Source organism: Streptopelia decaocto (assembly GCF_964273445.1).
Source record: "Streptopelia decaocto genome assembly, chromosome: 1".
Classification (NCBI taxonomy): Eukaryota; Metazoa; Chordata; class Aves; order Columbiformes; family Columbidae; genus Streptopelia; species Streptopelia decaocto.
Genome location: NC_138663.1, coordinates 62,889,017 through 62,915,399, shown reverse-complemented (window position 1 = coordinate 62,915,399; position 26,383 = coordinate 62,889,017). Strand labels below are relative to the sequence as shown.

The following is a 26,383-nucleotide window of genomic DNA, read 5'->3' as shown; positions in this document are numbered from 1 at the left end:
TTCAGAAGCACTTAATTCTCTTTCAGTACCTTTGTGAGGTAGATAACTGAACTAAGTTTTGAGTTGCTGGCAAAAAACGAAATGGCTGAAGAAAATTAATGTACAAGACAACAGGAGGTTGCAGATAGCTCAGCATGACCCAGCAATGTGCACCTGCAGTCCAGAAAGCCAACCCTATCCTGGGCTGCGTCAAAAGGACTGTGACCAGCAGGTTTGGGGAGGTGATTGTGCCCCCCTACTCCGCTCTCATGAGACTCCCACCTGAAGTCCTGCATTCAGCTCTTGGGACCCCAACATAAGAAGGACATGGACCTGTTGAAGTGAGTCCAGAGGATGGCCATGAAAAAGATCAGAGGACTGAAGCACCTCTCCTATAAGAACAGGCTAAGAAAGTTGGAGTTGTTCAACCTGGAGAAGTCTCCAGGGAGACCTTGAAGCAGCCTTCCAATAGCTAAAGGGGGGCTACAAGACAGCTGGAGAGGGACTTTTTACAAGGGCATGTAGTGATTGGACAAAGGGCAATGGCTTTGAACTGAAAGAGGGCAGATTTAAATTAGATATAAGGAATACATTCTTTACCATGAGGGCAGTGAGGTGCTCAACAGGTTGCCCAGAGAAGTTGTGGATGCCCTGTCCCAGGAAGTATTTCAAGGCCAGGCTGGACAGGACTAAGAGCAATGTGGTCTAGTGAAAGGCATCCCTGCCCATGGCAGGGGTGTTGGAATTAGATGATCTTTAAGATCTCTTCCAACCCAAACCATTCCAGGATTCTATGATTCCATGATTTACATCCAAAAAATAGCTCCCAAGGCAATTCTGGGAAACTGCAGTGCAATGAGAATCACATTTATAAATGTAAAACCTGCTGAAATGGCACTATTATAAAACAACCGGAAGATCATATTCTGAGATGGTCAACATCATTCATTTATACTTTCAAAAGGTCTTTTCCAAAGTGCCTCTTGAGAGGTGAAACCCTATCGTGGATCAATAGGTAAAAGACCAGGCAAAGATAAAGGAAAAATGGAAAAAAGGGAAAAGCCTGGAAGGACTCAAAAGGTCAATTTTCATTAGAGCACTAGGGTAACTGTAATGTATCTCAAGGTTTCATAGCATCTCTGCAGAAATTTAATAAAGAGATCTCTGTGCACACACATACACTTGCGTGCGTACCCATACATGTACTTGAAAAGAGGTAGATGAATCGTGGGTAAATATCTATTTCTTTAGATGACACAAAATTATTTGCACTGCTCCAGTTTAGGGAAAATCATGATCAACTTCAGTAGCGCTGGCCAAACCAGCAAGTGAAATGTATGCAAAATAGTGCCTGTTAGAAAGAATGCATTTGAACTACTCATATGCCATACGGAGTCCTGCAAGAAATGCATCTGCTTAGAGAAGGGGCTAGACAGTGTTGTGAAGATTTCAGTGAAGACCTCTGATGAAAAAGCAACAAAAAAAGATAATAGGATATTAAATGCATAACAAATGGCAGAAAGCACAGTATGGAAAATATTAAAGTGTCATTTTATAAATCAATGGTGCATTCTCATCTGGAGTACCGATCCCGTCGTTTCACAAAAGGCTAGCATGCCGTTAGAGGGGGTTGGAAGGAACGTGGTAAGAATGATTAAGTGCTAAAAAAACCTCATGTAAAAAAAGCAAGAGGGTGATGGACTAGAGGGATTTGATACTAGATCAGTTCCTTTATTTGTACATTATTGGCAGGCTGTAGACAGCGGACTGGACAGGGACTGATGCAGCTTTCTTTTCTGCTTCCAGCTGTTAAAACTTCATTAAACAACAGCTAGAAATACAATAGATGCGTTTTCAAAATTACTTTTCAAGTATGCAATGGCTGCCCCCAGGAGAAAAGGCATCTATCAGACACATCTTCTATTAAACTATGATCTTCACTTGTAAAAGAAAGGGAGGGGAAAAAAAAATCTTTTATACAGTAAGCACATATTTAAAATAACTGCTGCCATTGACTTTTTTTTTTTTTAATCTGCTACTAATTTCTGGCATGTTGAACATACCTCTGGATGTCAAAAGCTTTGCCAGAATCTGCATAGACTTTCAAGTTACACAGCAGGACGTCACAGGCCTGGTTTATTAGCGGTGTCATCTAGAAAGGAACACATTGTATTGTGAAAAACATTAAAATGTTAAAAAAGAAAAAAAATCAAATTAGTTTTATCCAGAAGATGGGACAGAGCTCTCAGGATACTCTGCTGGTGTGGTCAAACACTTTTGCACAGTTAAGATGAAATGGTGGGACTGTCTGCTAAAAATAAATGTACACATTACAGGGATGCCTTTCTCCAGCTCTGGGCCTAAACATGAGAGGCCCTGTTGCTTACCTGACCTTTAGTTCTTGCTCACCTGTAGCTATATACATAAAGAGCTATCAAGCAAAGACATTCTCTTTTTAATCACTCCCTGTTTCAGTTGATGATTTATCACAATCCATATTTACAATATATTACATTTACCAGGGCAGAAGGAATAATATTTTCCATAGTTCTAAAGTCCAATAAAGATATTAGCATGAGAGGCCCAGAATTTCCATCCTGTTGTCCCTCAGTTTGAGGGATTTAACCTGTACATTAGAAAAGCGCCATGTATACCACTACAAGTTACTGTAAGCAAACTGCTATTGCTACCTGAGGAAAGGCTTTTATGGAGTGGTGATGCCATTAAATGGTCATTCATGTGAATTTATTAATCTAATGGTTCTTTCCTGTCACACACACATGACGTTCAGGTAGACTTACCCACAGCTTGGCTGCAGTGAACAGTGCAATAGTCTCGTCTTTAGGACTTCATGGAAACCATGACACAGGACATGACCGAGACCTCATTGAAGTCTCTCTTTAACTTTTTGCATATGAAAGGCATCAGACACTTGCCTTGATTACACCTACTATGGGGGGGCAGAGGAAGTGTGTGGCAGCAATCCAGCCATGACCCTAAAGGCATTATCTGCTATGGCTCTTTCTCCGTATCAGCTGCTGAGAGAAACTTATAGCCTACAATTTGATACCACAGTCTTCCCTCAACAATTATGCCAAGCATCAGCAGACATATGCACAGAAACCTGCCTTTCCTTCCCGAAAAACCTCCTTCAGCATACGGATGTCAACAAACATGAGAACAGACTTGCCTTACTCCTCTGACATTCTTGTTACCAAAAAAGGCTTACTGCAGCCTCTCAGCACACTCCGAGCTATGCAGCCTGCCCAGCCAAGTCCATTTTGCTTGGCACTTCCACGTCTGAGAAACTGGCATAACACTTTGTGCACAGGCATGTTGCCACCCTAACACATGGGCAAGACTCTACGCAGTCAGAAGGCCAATGTGGGAGCAACCAACATGTTTTCCAAAGGCAGAAGTCTGAGGAATGTGTCTTGCTGCTCCTGAGGTCCTGTACCTATATGGGACAGAGCAGGTTGCCACTGTTTCATTTCAAAGCTGGATTAATTTGGGCTTTGCCACAGTCTCTCAATACAATTCTGAAGCCGGATTAGTATTTGGTAAAAGTAGCAGTTATGTGTTTGGGAGGTGCATACCACGTTATGTGGCAGTTTTCTTCCCCTTTTGGCTTTCTAAAGAAAGTCCCCTGCAGTGAGCTTCTTCTCAAATGGTTCAACAAAATTAACACATTTCTGTTCAACAGATTGAACAAGGGTGAAATGCTTTTTAAGTCTCTGGGTCCAGCCCCTCCAATGAACTGAACCAGTCAAGGAGAACAAAACGAAAATCCATATTTTAACAGGTATGTTTCCTAAACAGATGGTGATCATTTTGTATTTTCCTTTTATTGCCTTATTTTCTCTTTTATTCTTCACCACATCACCAGACCTGCAACCACCCAGCTGGTTGCTATTGCTTTCCAACAGCTGGCAGAGATGGCAGGGGCGCGTATGTCTGGCCAGGGCATCTCAGAGCCCCTCTGCACTTTTCACATTCCACCAGCCTTTCAAAATACCATTGCAATTCATTTCTAGTTGTAAGATATTTTTATTAGTGAATCTAACCATGCAAAAGGGGAGGGGGGCATATGGATCTGATTTATTGTTAGTATGATAGGACAGAGTCATATCAATGAGACAATTATTTGCATATGAAAGCTATGGGGGATATCTACTCAGGAATCCTGGATTAGGTTTGGGTTTTTATTCCCCTGAGGGACACAAATTAGTCCAAGATTGCTAACTATAATACAAAGAACACAGACTGAAACTTTCTCAAGTCCCTTAACACTTAAAGTCTTTGTTCAGCTGTCAAGAAAAATAGTGTTGGGGGAGGTGAACTATACCAAACTTTGAAAATGGGGACAAAACCACACATGTTGATTCGTACCACCCTGGGTATCACTGACTTCTTATATGTTCTCATTTGCCAGTCAGAACATAAAAGCTGCATAACCTGCCTGAGTTTCAGTTCTCAGTGGGTAAACAAACCCCAGCTGCTCTATGTTCAGATTGGCTGAGAGTAACAGGATGAAGAAAAATCTAAACAATATGGTCCCTGTAAATATTTGATCTGCCAGTTATCTAATAGCAAGAGTAGCCCAGAGTCCAAATTTCTTTCTTTCTGCCAAAGAAGAGCATTTGGGGTTAGGGTTTTCATGATGCCAGGGGCTTTGCTGTATAAATCCTGCCAGCATGCTATTTGGCACATAACAACAATTAGTTTCTGATTCTGAGTATGTACAGTGCATGGGGATGTTTGCTCTGTTCAAAGGCATCAGAGTCACGTTCCTCTAGTTAGATGTGGTCCTCAGTATTCACTATTGTTATTTCCCTATCATTAGCACCCAAACTATAAAGTAGAAGGCTGGAACATATTCACTCTAGATAGACACACTGGAGACATTACTGTTCACATACAATATGCAGAGGTCATGTTGGGCCTCTTATCCCACAACTCGGATGAAATATCAAGGGAAGGAGAAGGAAAAAGGACACGTCCCTAACATAAGAACTGCTTCTGTACCAGATTTCAAGTTCCCGACTAAAACCAGGAAAAGAGTGGAGTGTCAGGAAGATGTCTGTGAGAGGATTTGTTTCCATTAGCTCACGGTGGGGTCCTGCTATTCACAGGCACAACTTAACAAAAGGAGCAACTCAACCAGACACTGACTTGTAGCTCAAGGACATGCACAGTTCACATACCAGCTTCAATGTTAATTATCTGCTTTGTCTCAGGTAAGCATACTGCCAATAGCAGTTTCCAAAGACCCTTCCAAAATGCCTCTGAACATCATGCACAAGCAGAGTAAGAGCAAATCAAGGAAACCTCAATGGTTGGACTGTCAGATCTTATGTCCTAGTGAGGTCTGGAAGATCTGTGTGCCCGAGAGTGACACTAGAGGATTTTCCTGCACTGTTCTGTCATGTTATCACAAGTTCTGCTTTGTGTCTCACTTAGTTTGAAAGAAAATGCCTCAACACAAACTCAACTTTGCAAGTTATTTAGGACAATGCTACATTATGTTGTGCTCTCTTCTTTAATTTTTGTGTTCTGTTTTGTTTTAATGGTTGGTTAATGGAGGAGAGGGATTCCTGGCATACTGATAGGAGATGACAAGACTACTGCAGCACCATCAGAATAAATAAAAATCAATAGGTTTTCTGCTGGTGTTGGCTGTAAAAGAGAGCAAAGCTATTTATCAAGTCTGACAAGGGGTCCAGAACAGCAGGATCATCACAGGCACCGCAGCAAAAAGAAAAGGAACAAAATAAGAAATACTAAATAGGGAATCAAGATTGGTACAGCAAGATCACTAATATATCAGCTTGTTTCATTACATAATAACTGAGGAGAGCATGACAGGAACATAGGGAAATGCATCTTTTACTTAAGGGCCTCCAGGTATTTTACTTCACCAGTTCCTCATGAATTACATCTTGGATCAACTTTCAGCAGTTGGTATTATTCCTATTTAACATATGAAAGCCATTACATGCACAGAGAATTTAAGTAGCTTCTGCCAGATCACCCAGAGGCAGTCAATGGCAAAGCTGCAAGTGAAACTTCTTGGGTCTCCTGCCTCCTGTCTCTCATTTCTCATTCTTAGTGCTCCCATAGCAATGGCACCATGAGGTCCATTCACAGGTCACACTGGAAAGAGCTTATTATCAGATCTGCTACCAACTGTAGTGGAATCTCATTTGAGATGCTACCAAATCTTACTGTAGGATAAAGCTTAGAAGTCCATTGATTTATGCTATGCTCACCATTGTAGTATTTGAATGCAATGTTATCTGGAGCCAAACCTTCCTTGGTTGGAATGGACTGCTTTACTAATCTTTACATACTTGTTAGAAAAAGAAAAATAAAAAGGGAGAACATACAATGTGTAGAGATCCATAAAAGTAATAGTGAAACGATGCACAGCTTTTAAAGATAAATTCAGGAAACAGAGAGAGAAAGATGGAGAAGGTGCCAGAAAATCTTGAAAAATGTTAGGAAAACAGCTCTCTGTGTACACCCAGCAGTCACTACACTGGCTACCCAACAGCTCCATAACCTCTAGTTTCAGTTAAATGCTTGTAACTGTGCAAGCTACAAAATTTCTGGGATCAATTTTCCCTCTTTTGGTGACTGGCTGTTGGAGATTTTTGCCAAACTGAGGAGAAATTCCTCAAGTTTAGTGAACTTCTCAGTGACACTACACCGCTTCCATGGAGAGACATGAGCAAAGTACACCTCTGTCCCCAGCCACAGGAGCTAGCTGCCTCTGTGGGGCATTGCAGGTCAAACCTTAGCAACCTAATTTAGCTCTGTCTTGGATTTTGTCCTCCATCAGCCAGGCCAAAGAGTGGCTTTTTGTTATTGCTAGTGTTGAAGCTGTCCTTTGGCCTAGCAGTAGATTCTTGTGTTTCTGAAATGGAGATATCAGGAAGCTACATTCGACTCTCGAGCCCTCTGTGCATCTTCTATCTGAAGCAATTGCTACGGGAAGCACAAGGAGTTATTAACATTTATTGCTCTGTCACAGGCTAATCACTCCCAGTTCTCTCAGAGTGTCCAGGCAGACAAAGTCTGTGTTTGAAGAGGCTCATCAAGGGGAACCACTGTCCAAAGCCATTTGGGAGGTCTGCAGTCTCTCCAGCATCACTGGAGAGTTTGCATAGGGGAATGAAGGCAAGGCAGACATCCAGAGTGCACACAGAAGAAGATTTTAGTGTGGGACTTTGTCAGAGCTCAGATCTCTGTGAAAAGAAATCAATGTCTTAGGAGAAGAAATAAGGAACGTGTCTAGCAGAATTTATAAATATGTATAAAACAACATATCCAGGTTCTTGGCAATAAATACCAAAACTAGCTTATTTGTAACTCCTTTGAGGTAGAGAGGAAGAGCGTATTAAAACCAGGATGTCTTCTACATAACTCTAAATACTCTGTAGTATGACCAATACTAGAATATAGTATTTTTATTTCCATGCTGCTGTAAAGGTTCTGAGAGAATGTGAAATATGGGAGAGTTAAAAAGTGAGATCATAATTAAAGAGCACTAATTTCCTTTGAGAAGTGTTGGTATGGCCTCTAAATTAAGCAAGAGCAAAAGAAGCACAGGGGCAAGGACTTAAGTTGCATTAACTTCAAATCCCAAGACAGTTCAAGTACTTGGGCAGAAAATGAAATGCGAGACTGAGGAGTGCATTCATTCAGAAGAGGTTCTCAATCTCATCTGGAGTTACTGCAAGCATTTCTCTGTAAGGATGGACAGTCTTCTGGTGGAGACATGGGACAGAGGAACAAAGTTGGGCCTTTCAGAGAGACCTTCCTCATGCCTCATTTTCCCACTTTCTGTAGACTTGCAGGAGAAAGTGACCATTTCCAGGTCATCCTGAGCCCACGCACAAACACTCCCCTTCCACAGAGTTTGGAAGAGGCAGCACAGGGAAAGCTGATTATCAGGCTAAAAATAAAGGTCTCAATTTTTGCATGTAAGACAGCTCCCAGGCACTCCCCAGCTCTCTATTTTACCTCCGACTACTATTCCTACATAGCAGCTCTGCCACCAAGCAGTGCAAAGTGAGCACCATGACTTCTCTTCCCACTTTGGTTTAATAGGTCAAAACCTGCAAAAACCTGTGGCTGCCCAGCCCCAAATCACAAGGCCTCCACCTGCTTGCCTTCATCGCCCTCCTCCATCCAGCCTGCCTGGCTGGTGCCGGCAGAGGTTGCTCTCCGCAAATTGAGGGGAGCGCAGCTTTATCTTTTGTTAGTCCGCCAGCCAAGAGCTGATGACCTGCAGTAAGGCAGATTAATTTCTGCTAGGAAAATGCAAAACTCTCCCCACCACGCCATGAGCAACTAATCGCTTGCATATTTAAACATCCTCGCCTCGCTAAAATTTCACGATGGAGCCGGTGACAGAGCAAATGTCGAGGCGCATAACCAATGGCATTGTCAGTCGTGATTAATCAGCATCTCCACCAGGCTGGCAGCCAATTAGAATTTACCATAATAAGGAGGTGACAGCCGGCGTTGCTAAGCGACCGCTGTCTATAGAGCTGGGAGAGCCAGACACATTTAGATGTTACTGTGGATTTCGACAGCGGCATGTCAAGACAACACAAGCGTCTGCCCAATGGAAAATTTTACAACCCAGGACTGGGCACCAGAGTGAGGCATGGTTCCCTTTCAGAATAAAATACATAAAGGAAGAGGTGTTTTTTTTTCTGTTGTTGGGGTTTCTCTCCTCCCCTGTAACCTCCCCCCGAAATAAGACTTTAAGCAGTCAATCATTTAACTGCGTTTAATTAAGAGGTATCGTGTCACTGGAAGAGGACTTTGTTACTGGGTAATGGGTTCCCATGGCTAAGTAAATGCTGAGACATTTGTAGGAAATTAGCAGCAGGTCAGCGCATAGACATTTATTTTCAGTCAGAGGTATTTATCTGGCAACGACATTATGTTCCAGTGACTTATTTTATTATATGAAAGGATTAAAGAATAAAAGGAGGAGGGGGGAAGGAGACAGAGAAATGAAAATAGACTGACAGCAGTTCCCGTATTAACGTGAGAGCTGCTGACTCTGCAAATCACGAAAAGCTATGTTCCAACTGGGAGCAAAAACCTTTCCTGTGCTTTAGCTTACTCCTAACAGGGTGGGGGGGAGGAAGGTGTAAGACTCCTTTTTGAGTTTGCTACACTTTTATGGACAAACTGGTTTATATAAAGACAGAGGATCATATTCTCAGACGATCTATTCTGATTTTCACCAATGTATGACCTGGAATACTCTATATGTATGCTCAACTGCATGTGCTCCTCAGGTCTAAATAAACTGGCACAAAGTAGCAGTTTTTTACATGTTCTTAATATAGAGCTATATGAAGTAGATGCTTGTATGAAAGAAAACAATGGTGTCTTCTAAATTAGGAGAGCAACACAGCATACATCTCACCTCTTTCAGTTTGGTATCGCTAAAGGCTGGGATCAGGAGGCTCCGGACATACTTCCATCTGTCATCACGAAGACAAAGGATGCTGTCAAGCATTGGCTTGGAAACCAAATTCGGCTTCTAAGTCAAAAGAAAACATGATTCAGTTTTAGTACAAATGCAAGTGAAGCTACTTGAGACTCTGAAACTTGGAAAGACTGGTCATGAATGCCACTGTCCCACAGTGCTGTCCTACAATGAGAGAGGTTTGAGTCAGTCCCAACCGCCAAGCTAAACATGGCTGAGGCTAGAGAAAATCTCTCTTTTCCTGCACACATTTCCTCTTGGACTTGCAAAAAAACCCCCAGGGCCAGTCCAGTAACTGCTTGCTCAGACTGTTCTGTTTCTGCCATTCCTGGTGTTCTCCTGAGATTGCCAGTTCTCCTTTGCTGAACCCTGGCTTCTTTCCTGCCTTTCCAAGGTGACTAGCAAGAGGACCTGTCAACACTCCCTCTCTGTGCAACATGAGTGCCAACGCACTGCACGTGAGTGTCAATAGGGGACACGATTTCTGGTGACAGCTGGTATGTCAGCCTGTTACATGCATTTTAAAAGTCTTCAGAAAATACGTTGATTAGAAAGCAATTCCTAGTCCTCACTCTATCTATGAGGTGCACTCTCACTAAGAAGTTGTGGTCTGAGACTCTTAGAGCTTCAGCCAATAGTCAAACATGGTAGTTTAAAGCGCTGCCCCATGAAGTTCTGTACCAAGAAGGCGGCTACGGATTTGCTAAATTTTAATCCCCCTATCAACTACAAAAATCTCTATCCAGAAAATTGTGATATTCACCAAAGACTGAAGGAATAAAAAAGATGAAAGAGGAAGTGTGTCAGAAAACAACACAAATACACCTGGAAGAGGTGTCAGGAGATGCCTAGACCCATAGCAGAATCTAATACAATTTCAGTTATTGCCAGAGGATGTTTCCTAATTGTTCTTGAAGGACTCCAAAAATGGAGATTCAATACCATCCCCACACAAAGTCTTTCATTATTGGACTACTTTTACAATGGTAGCAGGATCTCCCTTGCTGGAAATTATGGTCTTTAGACTTTATGCTAACACAGGCACAGAGCACAGGTTATTCTCTCTGCTTTGCAGCAGCCCACCTGTGCAGAAGGCTACAGTAACAACTAATCATATTGCTGCCATCTAGCCCAAATAACACCAATTTGCTCAATGCATATGTATCAGGCGTATTATCTGGGATCATTTGTTCAGTCTTGTTGCTGTCCCTCTGCATAGTCTTGTTAATTTACATCTTTCTCAAGGTATAGTCCCTGTGACTTAACACGGTACTTCAGCCAAGGAGGATTTTTTTTTTTTTCTTTTGTTCTGCAGGCTATATCCCTCTCTATTCACCCCAAAATACTACACACCACAATATGACAGTGGTGACTCATGTATTTGCTTGTGGTTCTCTGCAACTCTCAGACTTTTTGCTGAATAATTAGTCCCTAGGAAGTTGTTCCCCAGCCTTTATCATTAAAGTTGGTTACTCCTAAGAGTCATAGATAGAACATGTCCTGGTTGAATTGTGACCATTCTTGTCATGATTTCTTCTCCAACTGATCACGACCACTTTGAATTGTAGCCCTTTCATAGCATCTTTCATCCTTAACAGCTTAGTGCCTTCTATATAAATTGTTATCACACTCAGTGCCATCATCTAACCCAGTAACAAAAGTACAGAACAGCACTTGCAAATAAGCTGCTTCTGGGACACTCTCAGCTCATGCTTCCCTTCTGACAGTGGACTGATCCCAAACACTTTCCGAGTCACCTTCAGTCAGTATTTCAGGTATTGTACAGCCATGTTCTCCAGACAAATCATCCTAATTATGGTGAGCGGAGGTGGAAAGCATATGCTCCCATAGATATCAGGCTGTAGAGACACTTATTTGCACACGCTAGATTTTCTGTCCCCCAGGCCCCTGCCTACCTGCCCAGGGTAGCAGTGGCTGTACAGTCCCCCATGTTATCAGTAGCAGCAGCATTCACTTTATTGGGAGAGACCCAAGCAAACTAAAGACACTTTGGCCTTCCCAATGATATCTGTTGATCACTTTCACCCCTAACATTTTCTTTCAGTCTTTCTTTCATTACTACTGTACATGAAAAATGAGTTCTTCCAACCTGTTAAAAACCTGGATGCTTTAATCTCATTTTGTGCCTCAAGACTTCTGATTTTATTGTCCCTATGTGCTGTTTTTTTATCCTTTTTCTTGGAAATCTGACCTACTTCTCACTCTGAAAAAAAAAAAAAAAACTTCAGGGGCTATGAAGAGCTGACAATTTACCTACACTGGTCTTCTACTGCACTTCCTTAACTTGCCTCCTTATTGGAAGAGTTTGCACTTAATATCTTTTCTTTAAGGAGCTGCCAGCTCTCCTTAACACCTTTTTCCTTTACACTTGCCAGAATCTTGCTATACTGCATAAGCCTGTAAAATGCAGAAGCCTATTTTATATTGCAAACAGGCTAATGGGATAGTTTTACATTCTCAGTGTAGTAAACCGATGTCACTGAGATGACACCACAGACCAGTTCTGTGCAAAGATGAGCTCTTTTAAAGTAGAAGAATACGTATCAGGATATCAAGCTGAAGGAAGAGACTGACTCAGGTACTCTCATCAGATGACTACTGTAAGATAAAATATGGCCACTTTTTAATGTATACATAAACTATATTATTTCATGCAATAACAAGAAACACTTGGGTCAGGCTTTCAAAGCTGAAGTGGTTTGGACTGCTTTCTCTGAATATCCTCTTTAAAAAATGATCTGATTTCTAACTTGTCAGTAGGTATCTGTTCTGAGGATCAGGAGTGCAGCTACAGACACCATCACTCACTGGAGTGCCGCCTCATTTGTTACAGATTTTCAAGGCATAGTAGAAGCAGAAGAAAGAGGCTCCGGACAACTGGAAATGATCGTCATTCTTGGAGAAAGTACTGTGTGCTAACCTCTGCTCCACAGTTCTTATGTGCTGCTAGGGAAGCACTTTATACTAAGTCTTGACTCAGTTGGTCACCAAATAAGTATTCTTTACATCTTTGGTCTTCAGTTTCAAGCCCTAAGGCCTAAATTGCAAACCTCCTGAGGACTCACTAATGCCACTGAAATCAACAACAGAGACTGTGCCTTGATCACACGAAAAGCATTAGGCCAAGAAATCAGGTCATTGAATGGAGCCCCCAAATTAGCAAACATTCCCAGACCTGTGCTTCAACCCCCCAGCCTTCAATTCTGATTTATAAAGTGGAGATATCACATCACCTCCTCGGAACTGCTAACAATACATTAATATTTCTTAGGCACTCAGAAACTACAGTGAAAGAGCGGAATAACAATTCTCACAAGGAAATGACTGATTTTGTCTTCCAAGCAAGGTTTGAATAGTGTACAGGAAAAAAAAAAAAAAAAAAAAAAAAGGAAAAAATTATAGGGCAACACTTGGAAAAATATTTTTCATCCACTCCTAAATTGAAGGCTGCCCAATCTGTGCACTCTATAAGACAAGTCTCCTTTGGAAGACAAGGCTCCACTTAGATAATAACAGATGTGATATAAATCTAACTGCATTTGCCTTGAAAGCAAAACCCCTTCCTAAAACCAAACATTCACCCTAAAAATTGCTCCTAATTGCATAAAGACTGTATATAGTGCATTCACAGAGAGGGGCCCAGTTACTGAACAAAAAGCCTGTTAACCATAATGCTATAACTACGATGCTAACAATAGTATTGCCTTTTTAGCACTCTGCTTCATGTCAGTAATGCTCCTTTAATATATTTCTGGTGTGTACAGTATTATATACATATAAACGCTGCAAGGAAGGAAAGACAATTTTGCTCATAAATTATTTTACTCTGTCTCTTTAAACTGGGAACACAAAAACATGTTTGTGTTTATTGGAATAGCATCAGTGTGACTGACAGTGTATAGCGGATTTCATTTATCAGGTTTTCCTTATCGTTCTGCAAACACTTTCCTCCTAATTGCATAACCTATGCTGCAGGTTCATACAGCAGGAATGAAAATGGATTTGGTATGAGAATGAGCCTGAAGTATCTTAGTGAAAGATGAAGTGTCACCTCTCTCCGAATGGATGAAGCGCTATCTGAGCACTGTCTGAGATTTCTTGAGCCTATAAAAAACACTAAAAAAATTACCATGGAAGGCAGCTGTAATATTTTCAGGGATGGGATTTTGGTTTTTGGGCAGGGAAGGAGGTTGCTTTTAAGTCAAATGCAATGAGACTCATATTCCATCTAGAATTATCTAAATACCCAACAACTGCTCTGCACTTCCTTCTCCTGTGTAATCAACCATTTCTGACCAAAGAACAGTAATGCTGCATGAAAACTACTGGCAGCATGGTAATCTGCTGCAGCATACCTGCAAGTGCTACTGAGTACCCACAATCACAAACAGAAACAACAAAGAAAATTGAAGAGATTTTCTTCCAAACAAATCCTTTAAAAGAGAGAACAGAAAACAATGTTTGCAGATGAGCAGCATCTTTGCAATTGATGCAAGAATTCCCTCCCCACTAAGCTGTTCCTCAGGCTGACCCTTCAGACCCAGTTATTGGCTTGTTTGTCCCTGAGTCAATTTGGCTTGCTGTGTATTACTCAATAATTTAGGCAAGCGACTCTCCTCTGGCTCTGAGGCCAAGTGGTACAGAACACCTCTTCTCATTGAAACTAAATCACCTTCCCAAAGAGAATGGCCATATCCAACCTGCATATGGTCATGGTGCATGTTCAGCTCCTTAACTGTGCCCAGACCATGCTTGGGGGACAACTAATCGATACAGGACAATGACATGCTAAGAAGCATGTCAGTATGGACATCTGTAGGACCTACTCATGCACTAATAATCTGTCCCTGTTTTATTCTGCAGTATAACTGTAACCTTGTGTGATTCATGAATCATTTGCTCCTTTCTTGCATTTGTTACTAGCAGGCTAGACTGAACCTCTGGCAGTCAACAATGACTGCCTGGAGCAGAAGGAAGTGTAGCAGCACCGCAATATTCCTTCAGAAACCTTCTCTTCTTCCTTTGGTAGAAAAATAAGGATGTACATTTGCAAGCAGCAGAAGAAAATTAATGCTGCCACACACTCTTAAAATATGCCGAACAGTTGATTCTTCAAAGAACCTAAGGGGCAGCTCTAAAGACCTTTAAAACCCTACTGACTCCAAAACCTACAATATAAACCATTCACCTCCATAGAACCAGCTGCTAATCTACTCCACATGCTTTGACAACACAGCAAGAAACGAAACTCTATAAAATAGGATCTCAGAAACCTTGTTTTCTTAAACTTAGACTTAATCATAGCCTGGTAGTAACAAAACCAATCAAAAAAGATTTACTTCTGCTGGAGCCAACCCACAGCATTGAAAGCCTGGTGAGATTCAAATAAGGAACTAAGCTCTAGAGCACTCCAATTTGCAAATCCTAACAGTAACTCCAACACTAATTCTGGCATTAGTCACACCAAGCAAACATTTGCCTTCATGTAAGTCCTCAGCTTTCTTCTAGCCCTGCAGGCTTCGCAGAGTCCAGCTTTAACTTGAATCCCATGCCCACTCTCCCCTGAATTCTAGCCCTAGTCTCAAACCTACAACCTGTGCTAATGAGACCCGTTCACTCACCTCCAGCCTGTCTTCTGTACCCGTGAACACTGAAGTATCCAGGGCTATGTCCAGCTGTGGGTTCACCCCACCCCTGCCCTTTTCTCTCCTTGGGGAAGTTTCTGGGTATATTCCCAAAACAAGGGGTTGTCCTTCTCCCAGCCCTCAGGCATGCCATGCAGTATCTGCAAGAGCTCTAGGAGGAATGGTTCTGTCTGTGCTTTCTGTCCCTGGGTGAGCTCCAGAAGCGATAAGTAGGCAGCAGCACTAGAACATCAGTGGGTTAATTTGTTCATCTTCTTATTTTCAAAGAGGGTTGCTGTCCTTCTTTTGCTAAAAGTGCACTTGTGATTACATATTGCCATCCTGCTTTAGAAACTGCATTTTAAAATTGAATTTAATGAGATGAAATTTAATGAAAAAAACAGCAAGAAAGTGAGAAAGTTTGTCTCACGAAGAGAAGGCTCTATCCCCAACCCTCAGACAGGAATTATTTGTAAAATCTGTTCATAAGATTACTTGCTCAAACCCACTTGATTGACAGGTCATCACCACCATTTCAGCCAGCAGGTGGAACCAGTAGGTCCATGAACTGCCTAGATGGTATTTCACCTAGCTAGTGGCAGAGGCATGACATTTACAGATCAACATAATGTCCTACTGAAAAAAGAAAAATCTTACCAAGTCTGCAGTAAGTGGATCATGAAAGTAAGAAGGCAGAAGATGCCTCCATATATTAGCTTTAAAAATTCCCTGGTGGTAAACTGATACAGTATATTTCTTCAAACTTGCTTGGTGTTTTGTAAGAGGAGAAGTCATGCTCCACTATATCTGTGTTCATGACAATCAAAGGCTTTGTGTAATGGCTTCTCATTGAACCACGAGAGCACTGTGTTGCATGTGGTTAAAAACAATACAGAGCTGGTTTATGTCATATACCCTATAGTTCATTATCATTTCCATCTAGCAGGTTCCTGCTTACACAGATGTTATAGCCACATCTCTTCAAAAATTGTATCACTTTTCTCTTAAAAAAGTCATCATCATATTGGAGCAAGGCTCAACTCCTTACCCAAAGATCACAGCCCTCATGGAGGATAAGGCCTAGCACGGCCCACTGAGCACTGTGCCCCAGTGTGGGAGACCACTGTGTGCCTTCCACCCATATAGCACTGGAGATGGTCACTACACACAGGTGTGGTCTCTCCCATAGTAGGCTCACTCTTCATTTACCTTTCCAAAACTCCATATCTAAATCCTCAGACGCCTCACACCCTGCACTGCTGCTCCTGGGTGGCTGAAGTGAGTCCTCCCTTGCCCATTAAAACCATGTGCACACACATTTCTTCACAAATGTTTTCCCCAAAACCCTCCCAGATCTTCATTAACCCTGCTGATAGTCTATTACACTTGACTCTATAAAACACCATTTTATACAAGCCTGATTTTAATATCTATGATTTAGAAGGTATTCTTGTGCCTTCAGAGGGAAACAAAAAAATCACCAAACTACCTCCGAAGAGCCTAAGTTGCTTTGTAATTTCATAAAAGTGTCTAGTAAAAGTTTTTTGCCTAATTTGAAACCAACATGCTTGTGGAGAAAGAGATAAAATATCCATGAATTATCTATTTCATTAAGCTTTTAAGGTTCTCCTTGGTCATTAAGATACTTCAAATGAGTGTTAGAAGGTAGAACTGGTTTCAGTGATTACAGTAATTGTCTCCCACTCTACTGTATAGCTCAGACTATACAAAAAGGCATCTCCAAGCCCATTCTTTTGTTGTCAAGTCAGGATCTTCAGCAACTGACTAATGGCTACTGTTCATCACTACTCATTGGAAAAATGGCACAGCCAAGACCAGCTTACAAGTAAATACTGACTTTTTTTCCTGTCTGTGGCAAGCAGCCTGGAAACATCTGTTCTTGTCTTTGCAAACATTCTCTTAAGTCACGGTTTTGTCAACAGAAACCAAAGCGAGTCCTTGCAATGAGGTAAATATAACCATTCATAAATGCTAAAACAAACACACATGGCCTCCTGCAGTCTGACCTACACTGATTCAAGTCACATATCATTCCATTTGTTGGTGTAAGCAAGATCAAATTAAGTCAACACCTTCATCAGTTTGCATATGGGGGTCAGTTTGCACATTTGAGCTCAATACAATCAACCTAAAGAAAAAAAGTATTCAATGTCAATTAATTAGGAGTTTTGGTATTATGAACAAATTCAGGTTGTACTAGAGAACCTGTGCTCTGTGCACAGTTTCTGCTGTGCTGAGAAGCAGGGTTTTAAATACAACATTTCAATCTACTTTACAGCTAAGGTAAGTGGACTTTTTAATGTTGGATTAAGTCACAAAGCCTCTCTGTTTATGCCCCCTTTTCCTAAAGGAAAGGTTGAGGACCACAAGGTTCCTTTTACAGATTGTAGGGAGATTTTGGAGAAAAACAGTGCCAAGTACCTTTTGCTACAGATATATTCCCATGCTTTCAATAATTGGTAATGCCCTTTCAATAGCAGGTAATGCCCTTAAGAACTTGGGCTAGACCTTTCTGTTACATAGGAACATAATATTCCACAGTCTGCTCATTTAGAGACATCACTGCAGCACCCTTGGAGAGTCTAGATAATACTAATGGACATTGTAAGTACTTAAAGTACTTACACCTGCCATAGTCCTGACCCAAATGCCTTGGGCCTGCAGCTGGATGCCTCAGAAGAGGATTCACCAAAGCTGAGCACAGAGTTGCCCAAGCTGCCATGACAGCAGTACATGAAGAGTCTCACACCACCCTAGGGCCCCACCACCATCCTTCTCATGGACATCATAAGACAATGTGCTCCAACAGAGAGGCCACTACAGCTGTGACCAGGGATTACTTCCTTTATTGCAACTGAATAGTGAAACAAAGTCATGGTGGTGACTCCCTTTCATAATGTTGCTGAGGGAACCGAAGTCACATATGGGGAAAAAAAGTTGTAATTCCCTCCTGGCGAGAAAGATGGGAAGAAGAGTAAGGAAATAAGAATAATGAAGAAGGAAAGAACTACCACAGCAGAAGTCAGAGAATACTTAGGAGTGAACTGAGACTGGACTTGCAGCATTCATTCCCTTTGTGAAATGTGCTACAATCCAAGTCCCTCTCCAAGGTCTGTTTATATAAAACTATCATTAGATAAAGACATATTAGTAATATTTTGTAGTAGTATCTGAAACCTTGGCCTCTGTGATCAGCAATATATTTTAGTAGTATATGAAACTTTGTCCTCCCTAATCCAGGTGACTCCCCCGTAAGGCCGCAGAGATTCACTAACTTGTCAGCCATTAATACCAAGGACTACATGGAGTGTGGAGTAGCTTCAACACAAAAGGCTGCTAGCGCATTTTCCCCAAGAATCACCTATAGGTTGCTAGGTAGGACAGTTGCCAGAGAGATCAGATGAGTACTTTGAAACAATTTCCAGGAGAAAAATGCACTAAAGCCTTTTACATGCAGTCCAGGCAGCTCCCCTAGGAGCTAGGAACTGTACTGAAGAGGCCCAGTTCCACCACCTTCTCTTGTGACTCAAAGGAACATGCTTGCTGCTGCTACTTTTTATTCAGAGCCTGAATCATCTGCCAGTTTCGAAGGTACTTGTGAGGTCCATCTCTTGAAGCATCATATGTCTCTAGGCTGAACTTGAGGTAGGTCTCAAAACCGCTAAGCACTTTAGCACCAAGCTACTTTTGACAATGCTTAAAAAAATTGCAGGTGCCTGAAAAACGTTGGTGTTGAAATTACCAGTTGTAAGGGACTCAATACACTTTCAAGCACTAGGTATGGCTGAGCAAAGGGGCTTTAATCTATATTTTCAAATTAAACTCCTCAAATAGGCGTTAAATTCTTAAGACTTGCTGATTACTAGCAGAGGCAAGCTAGTCAGGTGAAGGGGAGACCTACCAATGGCTTAGTTTAGAAGTATTACTTGTATGCAAAACCTTTTCAGAGCAGAGTACATATAAAAAGTGTATTATTCATGTATTTCATATTTTATGGACAGTTTTGGTTTGACCTCTTTCACTCATATGTTGTAATATAGTTATAAAATTATTGAAAGGCCCTTCTAGCTTAAAATCTCAAAGCACTGAGAAACATTAAAAGTAAACAAGTTAAGTAACCTATGACCAAAAGCTGAGTCTTTTCAGAGTTTCTATCAGTCTTCCAAGTTCCCATACAACATGTAAAAGTTGTTGCCTAATGCCCCATTTCCTGTGTGACAAAATCCTGATAAACAAAATATACTTTAAACCATCATTTGTCTAATTTGAAATAGAAGATTTGGAATCAGTATTTCAGACTAATAATTTCCAATATGCACAAAACAGCTAAAGGAAAAAAATATTTTATGTTTCTTCCCCCAATGCCAAAATGAAAATTTGAAAACAATGTCAAACAATGCAGTTTGCTTATGAAGACTGCTCATGGTTTTCCAAAATACAAATAGGTTCAAGATTCTCTTTAAATAAAAATACTGGAAGAAAAGAGCTATTAAAAATTAAAAACATAGATGCTACTTCCAGCTCAGGAAGTCAGCCATGGATGGTCAGATGTTAGGGGGCTATTCTATAGGAAATACTTCTCTGCACTTGCCCTGTTCTTCTGCCCTTTCCCTAAGCATCTGCTGCTAACCAGAGACAGAGCCCTCCCTGGCCAAATATGTCTCTTTTTATGTTAGCTTTCCTTTGAAAAGTCATTCGGAAAGTAAACTCCAGGTCATCTGTAGTGGCAGCACAACAAGCTGTCAACAAATCACATTTGCAATAACTGCTTAACTGAAGAATTCAAATTCCCTGCCTGCTACTTCACAATTTTTTCTAATTGCATTAAGTGTATATTTATTTAATACACATCAGGGAAAAAAACAAACTTTGTGTATTGAGATCTCCACATCTATCTGTCAAAACACTAATGCATTTTCCTGATAGTAGTAGCTGCTTTCGTTCCTCATTTATTTGTCCCTCAAGAAGAGTTAGGCTATAAAACTTTGTAAGCAGTTGCATAGCAAACTTCCAGGATTCTATCTTCCAAGATTTCACATTTGTGGTTATTTGTCTGGTTCCAATCAAGCAAAAAAAAAAAATAAACCCTAATTTATCAAAGCATGTCAAAACATGCTTATAATGTTTATATGAAATTAATTTGAACACATTGAGAATTAAGTGTTTGTCATAAGACAATTTCAACAATAATATAGTCCTATTGCATACAGATAATATTACAGGACTTATCACAAGTTCCCTGGAGATGGTAATTTCAGTAAAGCAGTCTCACTTCCCAAACAACCTGTAACCAGACTGTTCCTCACATCTCTCTTATTTGATTTCTTCAAGGAGTGCAGCTAAAATGCTCCTCTGAGTACCAGCAAGTACCTTGTTCAAAATAAATTAACAGTATCAGCCACTTTTGCATTCTCAAACATATTAGGCTTGTAATAGCAAGCAGTGCGGATTATGAAGCGTAAAGCACATCACCATATCTTGTCATCTTAAGAGTTCTAGGATAAGATAAAATTTAAAAACAACCAAAAACCCCACAGATTGGAGCCCATGCTCCAGAGCTCACTGATCCCTTTCTTGCAAAACAGGCCTCCTTCAGGTGACAAAACATTTGGAGGGCCAGTTTCACCACCCCATCGCTTCAGTTTTACTGTGCTGCCAACCACATGAAGTTCAACACAGGCAAGTGCTGGATTTTGCACCTGGGACACGGCAACCCTGGCTGTACATACAGACTGGGGGACGAGATGCTGGAGAACAGCTCCACGGAGAGGGATCTTGGGGTCCTGGTGGACGGCAAGTTAACATGAGCCAACAGTGCCCTGGCAGCCAAGAGGGACAACCGTGTCCTGGGTGCATCAAGCACAGCATTGCCAGCTACTGCCAGGTCAGGTTGCTCAGAGCCCCATCCAGCCCGGCCTTAAATGTCTCCAGGTATGGGGCATCTACCACCTCCCTGGGCAACCTGGGCCAGTGTTTCACCACCCTCATTGTAAAAAGGTTCTTCCTCATGTCTGGCCTGAATCTCCCCTCCTTTAGTTTAAAACCATTAGCCCTTGTTCTGTTGTAAGAGGCCCTGCTAAGAGTCTGTCCACACCTTTCTTATAGGCTCCTTGAAGTATTGAAAGGCCGCAATAAGGTCTCCCCGGAGCCTTCTCTTCTCTGGGCTGAACAACCCCAACTCTCTCAGCCTGTCCTCACAGCAGAGCTGTCCCAGCCCTCTCATCATTTCTGTGGCTCCTCTGGCCCCTCTCCAACAGATCTACATCTTTCCTGTGCTGAGGCCTCCAGAGCTGGACGCAGGACTCCAGTACTTTCATGCACCTAGTGTTTTTACAAGCTATCTGTATCTTCACTTCCAAGCCCAGCTTTACTGGTGGGTGGAAGAAGGAGAAAGAAAGGGGTTTTAGTTGCCAAACATCAGTGCTGGCCAGTGCAGCACGAGTTCTGATATCACAAGAATTTGTTTTGCTTCTGCACAGCTGCTTCTCCCACATCTGAGGTTGGTGCTGAATCCCCGCAGCATCCAACAGCCTGATAAACAAAAGGGATCTTGAAACTGAAAAAGTAACCCTCTGCAACATGTCTAAAATCCTGCTGAAATTTTTACTTAGAATAAATCATAACCATGGGACCAGCCTAAGTTCTTACAGCAAAAACTGACTGTGCACTGCCAATATAATATAAAAGCTACAACAAGCACCAAGAGCTGAAAGAAGTGAGGAAATAACAGCTGCCCCACTTGACCACCAAGGACGAAAAAAACCAAACCTGCACCATCCAGCAAACAGAGAGTGTCTAATCTGACATGGTCTAACACCAACTGGGGAGGAGATGTTGCCTCTAAAAACTCAAACATTAAACAAAATAAAACCAGATCTCGTTAGAGAAACTTAACTAAGCTCTGTAGTTGAGAGAAACTAGAAATACTGCAAAATCAATTTGTTTTACCAGGCTTTCCAGAAGAAAAAAAATGGAGAAAAGTTCCGGTAAAATATACTGTTATATATGTTCTTGGAACAAAATAACTTTACTTTGCAAATTGGACCAAATTTGACTTTACATTTACATTCTAATTAGCTTTTTATTTAATCTTTCAACTCCTCAAAATCAGCCACAACATGAAACTACTATCTTCCACATATTTCCTAAACACATCTCAGAAAAAATTAAGAGCTATGTAAGGTTGGTTTGTTGTTGTTGTTTGGTTGGGTTTGGTTTGTTTGTGGTTTTTGTTGATTTGTTTTCATTCTTGATGCTATCAATATAGCATTCCATATATTCCTGCTGAAGTCACTTAAGATTATATTAGGAGGAAACTAGGAGAGCAAAACAAATCGCTAAAAGGTTTGAAAATCTTAGACTTTGTATGGCCTTTATATCCTAAAGCATATACAAAAATTGGTCAAATTCTTTAGCTATGTTATCCTATACTATTTTTCCCCACAGCATCTCTATTTGATTTTGTAAGTGTAACATTTTAAAAGAAAATAAAGTCCTGAAGGGTTTTAATATTACATATTTCGTACGATATGATTCTGTCACAAACTCAGAATTCTCAATCTAGACGTAAAGCTCACATTACAACTTGTAGAAGAAGTCTGTGATCTGTAGAGCCCTGTCATGAGAGAGTGATACTAGCAAGTGTGTTTTCTTGGTCTTTAATAATGTTTGTTGATTCTGTGTTTACTGAGATTCTTCAGGGATTTATAAACTTAACCTTTTGGTCAGATTTTCAAAGTGTTTTTTGTTTGTTTGTTTGTTATGTTTTGGTGGGTTTTGTTTGTTTGTTTGTTTTTTCAGCCCTTACACCAGAGCAATGAAAGCCGAAGTCAAAGAAAATTACTTTGGATTTATTTTTCCCCACAATGGATAAATAACTCTAGCTTTTCCCTAGGCTTCTTCTCCAAAATAGCGAGACCATTTTGCTTGAAAAATTCTAAATGGAAAATATTAATTGATTCAGTTAAAATTTGATAAACTTGTGAAAGGCAAACATTGTAATAGGACACACAGAGCAACTTTAATTATAGATATCACCATTGCCTCTGCTACAATACAGCTTCTTTGGAACTGATGAAATACCAGTATAGTCCTGATGACGTTAAAATGTGACTGAAGGTCAATGACTGGTTAAACTGGAATGTTTCTGAGCCATTATTAAATTATTCAGAATTATTTTAGGGAAGCTGCATAAAAAGTGCAAGAGTGCAGTTTTAGCTTCATCTAAATGCGCATACTGAAAATGGAAAAGGAAATGGGGAAACTGTCCTTTGCAATTACATTGAAAAGGGAAAAAAATAATATCTTGTGTATCTTCAACTTACAATTAATCTAGCAGAGGAGAATGGTGCAAGATAGTGCTTGTTTTTACTATTTATTTCCCCAAGAGCAAGCGTGAGAGGAAAAGAAGAAGAATGGGACATTATTTCAGTAAAGAATGTAGTTATTTTAGTTTCTATTGCTTAACACTAGTGAGAGGAGACTAGCAGGAGTAAATAATTAGCAATGATCAACAATCCTTTTATTTTGCTGCAGGATAGCTGTTTCCTGATCCATGTATACATAGCTGCTGCAGCATATGTGTCTGCGTGGCTAAAGCTCTCACTGTGACCAAGCCTTCAGAAACAGGTGAACCAACATGAAAATGAGCAGTGGCCAGGCATGCTCAAAGTAGAGAGCACTTGTTACACCGGAGAGCCGGTAGCAAGCTACGCAGTGTGAAGACTTGAATTTTAGACCTCTCCTCCTCTTTTCTTTTTCACTTAAGTGTGGTGAATTTAATGCTGATGAAAAGTCAGCAGCACTGGCAAAGGGCTCTGCAAGTTTCCTTGGTCGTGGTGGGGAGCACTATGCACACAGGGCAGCACTTCCCCAGAACCTGCAGAACACCCTGCAGCCTGTTCCCTTCCTAAGGCTCACACCAGCCAAATATTTGCTATCAGCCATTCACAACAAATGGTGCCAAGATACGTGGTTGCTATATAAACAAAGAAGAACTCTCACTGGAGACTGATATAAGACCTGCGGATTCATTTTTCATTTATAGTTCATAAGATTTATAGCTGCAACACATTGGCAGTGGTAAGGAGTGCATCATCTCTAAACACCCTTTCCCATGGAGGTTTTACTCTTGCAGAATGAACATGACATGGTGTATGATCACAAGCAAAAAAATAGGATTGCTCGGAACAGACCTTCTGGAGTTAATTGCTAGGTTATTTTGTAAAGATCAGAGAAGAACTTTCCAGGCCATGGCCAGAGAACTGGTACAAAAAACAACTGCATCAGTTTAAGATGCTACTACTCCATCAGCTGTTCGACACTCCACATCCATTGGAGATTACCACCATTGAAACTGAGCTGGTAGAGAGCTCGTATAAACACTCATCATCTGTTTCAGTGCCAAGCCAGCCTGTGTAGTTCTGAAAAAGTCGGCATTGATGCATAAACCAAAATGGATTAGCTTCTGAGCTGAACCAGATGAGGAATGCTCACACGATCCATTTTGTAGGTCTTGCTGTTGGAATGGTAAGTCCAGCTAAGATATCTTCACAAAAGGTTATTAGCATTGTGCTAGACAGGAATATTATCATTACCTAAAAAAACAAACCAAACAAACAAACAAAAAAAGACAAAAGAACTTTCATATATTTAGATTCAAATATAAATACAAAGGCAGGTAAATAGATTAAGTGATCAGAAGGAACGACTAAAGAGAATTATTTCCATTATTTTCGAGATGACAATGCTGCTTTTAAAAGACTTAAAGTGAATGGCAGAGGCGTCCAAGGATTAGTATAACAATGCCAGCATGTATCACATTAACTACCACTGATGAGGAATGATAGTTACTTGCACACACCCAACTCCCCAGATTTAACTCCTATCCCAATTGAAACAAAAAGCTCATCTACACACACCAAAAATAAATAAATAAAAAAAAAGGAACCTGCTTGCATAATAGTCAATAGAAAGGATTTAAAAGTGGTGGGAGTTAACTGATTTGAGATGATGCCCACATGCAGCCTCTGGCATTGGAAGTCACCACAGTATTGGTTGCTGGAGGCTGGACAGATTGGCTAGAAGGAAGATTACTGTCACTGTCTGTCTTCTGCTGCTGGCCATCTTTGAAAGAGGACACCCTACTAGGCTACACAGATCTTAAGTGTGATACATACCATCCATTCAAACTATCATATATTGCTATGTCACATCTGCTCCAATGCGCAGTGCTGAACTTCTAGGTTTCTGGACAGGTACATGTAAATCTCTGTGCTGTGAAACATCACTCCCCTAGACCTGAACAGGTTCCTCCACCATCAGATGCTTCAAAAGGACTTTTTAACTCATGACCAGGTGAGTTATCTCCAAATGTGGATACAAAGCAAGGTACTGGGTCTGAACTCTGATCACTCAAGTATGTAAAAAGGCCAAGTTGAACATTGTGATCCAAGCCCGTATGTATTCTGGAACAAGTGATAAACTAATTAGTCTCCTCCTAACAAAAGCAGACCGGGAAAGGCAGGAATCAAAACCATTACACTCTACTGTACATTAAGAATGGGAAAAGGGAGAAAAATGTAAACAACATAACTAGTCTGCTACTGAGAAATAGAGGTTTCAGACATCAGAAATGAGGGACTGTTGAAAACCTCTGCTATTAGACTGAATAAGCTTCAGAAAAAATAACCCCACCAAATATGTCCAAAGAAGTAAGAAAAGTTGAACCCCCCTTTAAAAAATAACAAATTAGCAGAAAAGAAAGGCCAGGACCAGCAAAGACCAGCACGAACTGCATCTCCGCATATATCAAACCTACTCATAACACAGTTGGCTAAGGACAGGACTAGATAAGGAAGCAATGCTGTATTTAAACAGGAAAAATATTTATCAGCATAAGATTTTACATATTTTATCCAGCAATAAAATATATTCTTTAAATAAGGAGCAGAGTCCTGGGAATAGATAGTCCTTTCCTGTCTATAAGTGTTTTTTGTCTTCAGCATTGCAGTATAAAAAGAAAAAAAAAAGTGCTGCTATGAAACCAGTAAATAAATAGCCAATGTAAGTTTGATGAAAGATTGGCTCGGAAGACCGCTTTTGGCCTGAATAGAAAGATATGCTTTCATCCTGTTTTGACTATACTCATACGTTTACCTAACATAATTGGATGTGGTTAATATTGCAGGAGCCTTCAAGCAGCGCACATTTCCCTCATTAGTGG

At 40.8% G+C, this 26,383-nt stretch overlaps 1 protein-coding gene across 2 annotated transcripts in view; it reads right to left on the bottom strand.

Annotated features, from left to right (window-relative positions):
* Nucleotides 1-26,383, bottom strand: part of TBXAS1 (thromboxane A synthase 1) — a 236,937-nt gene that overhangs the window by 93,600 nt on the left and 116,954 nt on the right. For both annotated transcript variants that reach the window (XM_082045892.1, XM_082045893.1), the window contains 2 exons: nucleotides 9,431-9,547; nucleotides 2,043-2,131 (listed from right to left, as the gene is read on the bottom strand). In XM_082045892.1, coding sequence (XP_081902018.1) covers nucleotides 2,043-2,131; nucleotides 9,431-9,547 — 206 coding nt within the window. The remainder of the gene's footprint in view (nucleotides 1-2,042; nucleotides 2,132-9,430; nucleotides 9,548-26,383) is intronic.